Source organism: Helianthus annuus, chromosome 16 (genome assembly GCF_002127325.2).
Source record: "Helianthus annuus cultivar XRQ/B chromosome 16, HanXRQr2.0-SUNRISE, whole genome shotgun sequence".
NCBI classification, from domain to species: domain Eukaryota; kingdom Viridiplantae; phylum Streptophyta; class Magnoliopsida; order Asterales; family Asteraceae; genus Helianthus; species Helianthus annuus.
In genome coordinates, this window is record NC_035448.2 from 89,334,278 (window position 1) to 89,340,333 (window position 6,056).

The 6,056-nt window shown below is 42.0% G+C and overlaps 1 protein-coding gene across 1 annotated transcript; it reads left to right on the forward strand.

Annotated features, from left to right (window-relative positions):
• Window positions 1-232: 232 nt before the first annotated feature.
• Window positions 233-5,553, forward strand: LOC110882668. Its single transcript, XM_022130633.1, has 3 exons — window positions 233-1,879; window positions 1,977-3,140; window positions 3,244-5,553. Exons 1-3 carry the CDS (start codon window positions 233-235, stop codon window positions 5,551-5,553), a joined length of 5,121 nt encoding a protein of 1,706 aa, XP_021986325.1.
• The last annotated feature ends 503 nt before the right edge of the window (window positions 5,554-6,056 follow it).

The window sequence follows — 6,056 nt, forward strand, 5'->3', positions numbered from 1 at the left end:
TTTTTTGCTAGGGTTTACTGCCATCTTGCTCGGGTTTTCTTGCTTTGAATTCGTTGCATGGTTTGGAGTGGTGGCGGATTAGGGTTTGCTGAATTGCTACTAGTTATTCATCAAGTTCGGGTGTGTGTGATTTTTTCAGGTATTGGTTCTTGTCGGCTATTAGGGTTTTTGCTTTTCGTTTACGTTGCATGCTTTAGATAACCGTGGAGATACTTGCTGCTAAAGTTCCTTTATGAATCCAAGTGATAATTTGCCCAAAGATGATAGGGGTAACCCGCCATTACCTGTCACGAGTAGTGGTGTGGGAAACCCTAGCAGAGATAATACAATGGAGGATTTTGGGTATAAGTCTTTTTCTGAAAAAATGTATGGGGACGTATTTATTAGCTCGAAGCCGATGACTGTTCAGGATTTGAAAGACAATACTTCATCGTTTGCGAAACCTCTGAATATTGATGGAAACCCGATGTTGCCTAGACGTGGTATGGTACGGAATGAGCAAAGGGTAATTAACATTATCAATGAATTGGAGAAGGTGACTGTTCCAGTGCAGAATCCGGTTGCTAACACTAATTGTTCAAGTGAGAATGTGACTAAGCCGGTATCTTATGCTGATAAGCTTCAGTCTTCGGGTGGAGTTAAAAGGGTGGTGAACTTTAGGTTGATTGAGGCCCACGAGGTGATGGAGAATGCTGACGTTGTCATCCCAAAAGAAGCGGTTCAGAAAGTGCAGGATAGGTTTGAAAATGTCTTGTATGGTTATTTTTTGGGAAGTAGACTTCCATTCCCGGTGGTAGAGTATTATGCTAAAAATGTATGGAACAAGTATGGATTCTCTAAGGCTATGATGAACTCCAACGGGTTCTTCTTTTTTAAGTTTGATTCGACTGAAGGAATGAATAAGGTCCTTGAAGGTGGTCCATGGCTCATTCGGAAAGTTCCGTTATTTCTCAATGTATGGACCCCGGCTGTTACACTTAGGAAGGATGGAATCAAATCGGTCCCTGTTTGGGTTAAGTTTCATAACGTACCGATTGCTGTTTACACTGATGATGGCCTCAGTCTTTTGGCTTCGAAGATTGGGACCCCGAAGAGGTTAGATAATTACACTGCTGATATGTGTATTGATAATTGGGGGAGGACGAGTTTCGCTCGTGCTATGATTGAGATTTCAGCGGATAAGGAGTTGAAAGATCATATAGTTGTAGTTGTTCCCAAATTGGTTGAAGAGGGCTATGTTATGGAGGAAATCAAGGTTGAATACGAATGGAGACCTAAAAGATGTGCTGAATGTTGTCTTTTTGGCCATGATGGTTCGTCTTGCCCGAAGGTAGAACCGGAGATGTCCAAAAAAGTATCTATTGACCAGGATGGTTTCGTGACTGATAAAAGGAAAACGGCTAAACATGGATTCCCACAAAAGAAGCAAAAGGCCAGATTTGTCTATAGGCAAAAATCTTCTATTCCTGGGGCTGCCACGAGTACGGATGCTAAAGGTGGTAATGATTCGGCGGGTGGTAATGGTTCATCGGGTGGTATTGGCTTCTCGGGTGGTAATGGTTCGTCGGGTGCCAGTTCGTCTGGAACGAAAAAAGATGATGAATTTTTGAACAAGAATGGTAAGAGTAAGCATGGTAATGGAGGTAATGGTCACAATAAAAGTAGTATTAAGATCCAGAATTCGTTTGCTGCGCTTTCTAGTGACAATTCTCTGGAGGGAGCTCCTTATGTGGACCTGAGCTATGAAAATGAGCCGATACGAGTTCCTAACGAAGATGATGGGGTTTTTGATGATCTTCAAACGGAAATATCAGAGTTTATGTGTGCTGGTACTAGTAACAAAAAATCTGAGGGGGCAAGCACTCCCGGTCAACCTGGTGTCCATGGGTAGTATTGGTGCATGGAATATAAGGGGATTGAACCTTCCCCTGAAACAAAGAGAGGTTCGTCAACTTATTTCTGAAAATCGGCTTCAGGTGTGTGCTGTTTTGGAGTCTCATGTGCATGTTAGCAAGCTTGATAGAATTTGTAAAGGGGTGTTTAGATCGTGGGATTGGACCTCTAATGGGAGCTGCTGTTCTAGAGGTACTAGGATTATTGTTGGTTGGAACAAGGATGCAGTGGATCTTTTGGTGATAGCCCAATCGGATCAGGTGGTTCATGTGCAAATTCGTATAAAATCTGATAATAAAATCCTGTTCTGCTCGTTTGTTTATGCTGAAAATATTTACCAAGATAGAAGGGCTTTGTGGGATGATCTTTGTAAACACAAGTGTTTCATTCAAGACAAACCGTGGGTGGTGCTAGGTGATTTTAATTCAGCCCTTTCGATGGATGATTATTTAGTTGGGCCATCTACTATTACGGTTGGGATGAGGGAGTTTTATGATTGTGTTCAACACAATCAACTTTCTGATGTTAAAAGTCATGGGCTTCATTTCACTTGGAACCAAAAACCGAAAAATGGAGTAGGAGTTTTGAAAAAGATCGATAGAGCTATGAGTAACACTCAGCTTCTTGATTTATTTCCAGATGCTTATGTTTTATTTCAGCCCTATCGGGTTTCGGACCACTCGCCATGCATTCTGAATTTGTTTCCGGTTAACTATAATAGGCCTAAGCCTTTCAAATTTGCTAATTTTCTAGCGAGGAAGGAGGGATTTATTCCATGCGTGGCCAAGGAATGGGTTAAGGAGATTCCGGGTAAAACTATGTTCTCGGTGGTTAAGAAGTTGACGGCTCTTAAGTCCCCTTTAAGACGCCTTCTTTTTGATCAGGGTAATCTCCACAACCGTGTGAAGGAGGTTAGATTGCAATTGGATGTCATTCAGAAAGCTATAGATGACAACCCGCTTGACCTGGTTTTACGTGAATCGGAAGCTCGTTGTATTCAGGAATTTAATACCGTCTCGTATGATGAAGAATGCTTTCTTAAGCAAAAAGCTAAGACAGAATGGCTTGCGGCAGGCGATTCCAACACGAAATTCTTCCATAACTGTGTGAAAATGAGGAATGCATGCAACAAAATTCATACCATTCAAGATGTTCATGGAAACTGGTCGCATGGGAACGATGTTTTTGGTGTTCTGGTTGCTCATTATTCGAACTTTCTGGGAACCCAAGACCATGTAAGCAAGCTGGTAAATGATGATTTATTCTCTACTGTACTTGACTCGAATGGTGCTAGTAATATGGTCAGGCAGGTTACGCGTGAAGAGATTAAAAGTGCCATGTTTTCCATAGGTGAAAACAAAGCCCCAGGGCCGGATGGATACACGTCCGCGTTTCAAAAACTCTTGGGAGATTGTGGGTGAGGAGATAACGAAAGCGATTCTGGATTTCTTTGATAATGGGAAGTTGCTTCAGCAAATCAATCACACTATCATTGCTCTAGTTCCGAAAACCCAATCGCCTAATTCAGTTACGGATTACAGGCCGATCTCTTGCTGTAACGTTCTTTATAAATGCATTAGTAAGATTATCACGGAAAGGATTAAAGGTAGTTTGGATCGGCTTGTTGACATCAATCAATTTGCCTTTGTGCCGGGAAGGAAGATTACTGATAATATTCTGCTTACCCAGGAACTTATGCATAATTACCACTTGAACATTGGCCCGCCCAGATGTGCATTTAAAATCGACATTCAAAAGGCCTATGATACAGTGAGCTGGTCTTTTCTTGAGGACGTCCTTCATGCCTTTGGGTTTCACCCGAAGATGGTTAAATGGATCATGGTTTACGTCACTAGTGTATCTTATTCGCTGAGCATTAATGGCAACCTTTATGGTTATTTCAAAGGGAAACGAGGGCTTAGACAGGGTGATCCTATTTCACCTTACCTGTTTACTCTGGTTATGGAGGTTCTTTCGTTGTTACTTAAGAGGGCAGCCAATTCAAATAATGCATTCCGGTTTCATCTTCATTGCAAAAAGCAGAAGATTATTAATGTATCGTTTGCTGATGATCTGTTTTTATTTGCGAATGGGGATGCGGCTTCGGTGAGGATCCTTCGGGACACTCTTAAGATGTTTTCAAGTGCTTCGGGTCTGGTTCCAAGCTTGCCGAAAAGTACTGTTTATTTTGGTAACGTTCCTCGTAATATTAAACAGGAGATTCTCAATATTATGCCGTTCCAAGAGGGATCGCTTCCGGTTCGCTACTTGGGAGTTCCGTTGATCTCAACAAAGCTTTATTACAAAGATTGTAAAGTCTTAGTTGATAAGATGGTGAAAAAGATTGATAACTGGATGACCAGATCTTTATCTTTTGCTGGTAGGCTTCAGTTGGTTAGTTCTGTCCTCTCTGCAATGCATACCTATTGGGCCACTGTGTTTATGCTTCCAGCTAAAATTGTTCATGATCTGGAAAGATGTATGCGTGGTTTTCTTTGGGCCGGTTCCACCCAACAGTCTGTAAAGGCCAAAGTTGCTTGGAAGGTTGTCTGTTTGCCCAAGTATGAGGGGGGTTTGGGCATTAGATGTATTTCTGATGTCAACAAGGCTCTCCTATCTTCTCATGTTTGGAGTGTCCTTACTAATCGGAAATCGCTCTGGGTGCAGTGGATTCATATGTATAAGCTTAAAGGCAAGAGCTTTTGGGAGGTCCCGAGTAGAGGTCGTATGACCTGGGGTTGGAGGAAGCTTCTTGCTATTCGCAGCTTACTCCGGCCGTTCTTATGGTCCTCTATTGGCAACGGTGCTCGAACAAACGTATGGAGCGATATGTGGTGTGATCATGGGCCCTTGAGCAGGTTTATTAGCCCGAGAAGGATTGCTAATGCGGGTTTCCATCTCCAGTCTACGGTTGCCGATTTGGTCTCGCAGAATGGGGAGTGGACTTGGCCGATTGCATGGTATGACTTGTTTCCAGTTTTAATTAATGTCCAGGTTCCTATGTTTTCTGATAGGCAAGACCGAATGGTATGGAAAGATCTTGATGGTAACTCCTGTCACTTCTCTTCTAGGGAGGTTTGGAATAATATTCGGCATCGTGATAACATAGTCCCATGGGTTAATATGGTTTGGTTTAAACAGTGCATCCCGAGACATTCGTTCCATATGTGGCTAGTAATTAGAAACAAATTAAAGACACAAGATAGATTGTCGGTTTGGGAGGCGGGAAGTGCTTCAAATCTGAACCTCATGTGTTGCCCGTTATGTTGCTATGATAGAGATTCGAGGAATCATCTATTCTTTGAATGCTCTTTTGCTTTGGAGGTTTGGAATAACGTTAAGGCATGGACGGCTATGGAGAGTGTAAATGGTTCATGGGATGATATTATGGCTTGGATGACTCAGCACTCGAACATGCAAGTGTCGGAAAATATTATCAGTCGATTGGTTCTATCAGCTGCTTCGTATTTCGTCTGGCAGGAAAGAAATAATAGGTTGTTCTCAAACAATCACCGTACGCCGATGGTGATTGCTCGTGAGGTTGTTCGGACAGTTCGATTACGTATGTTATCATTCCAGTTCAAGTGGAGACCTGGCCTTCGTCGACTCCTTGAGAAATGGCAGATTCCTGGAGGAAACTTAGAGATTGATCCAGGCTGAGTAGTAGTGTCGTGCTTTTATTTTTGTTGCTCTTTGTGAGCTGGGTTGTTTAGTTGGTTGTTTTGTTTGGGTTGTGTCTGTTTTGGCCGTTTTTTTTCTTGCCTTGGTATGCCGAGGTTTTGTGTGTAACAGTTCAGTTGCACAATTGTGCTTATTGATTTATAAAATTCACCGGGGTAACCCTTTACCCAAAAAAAAAAAAACAAGTTTGTTCGATCGCAGGGACTATTTGTGTCAAACTGCGAAACTATACCGATTCGTATGATGTCGAATAGTCCAGAACTTGATCATAAGCTAAACATACCATAAATAACCTAAACATAGCTTAGAAATAAGCTTTGAAGGGTTCGGTGTGCGAAAACATGCTTATTTGATCTTACAGGGACTAAAAGTGTCAAAAACGGCGTAAGTTTGCATTTTCGCGCATATCTTACGTTCTGGACACATCTGGACATCCAAAATTTTGTACACACTAAAATATTTTTATTTTAGTGATCGGCATG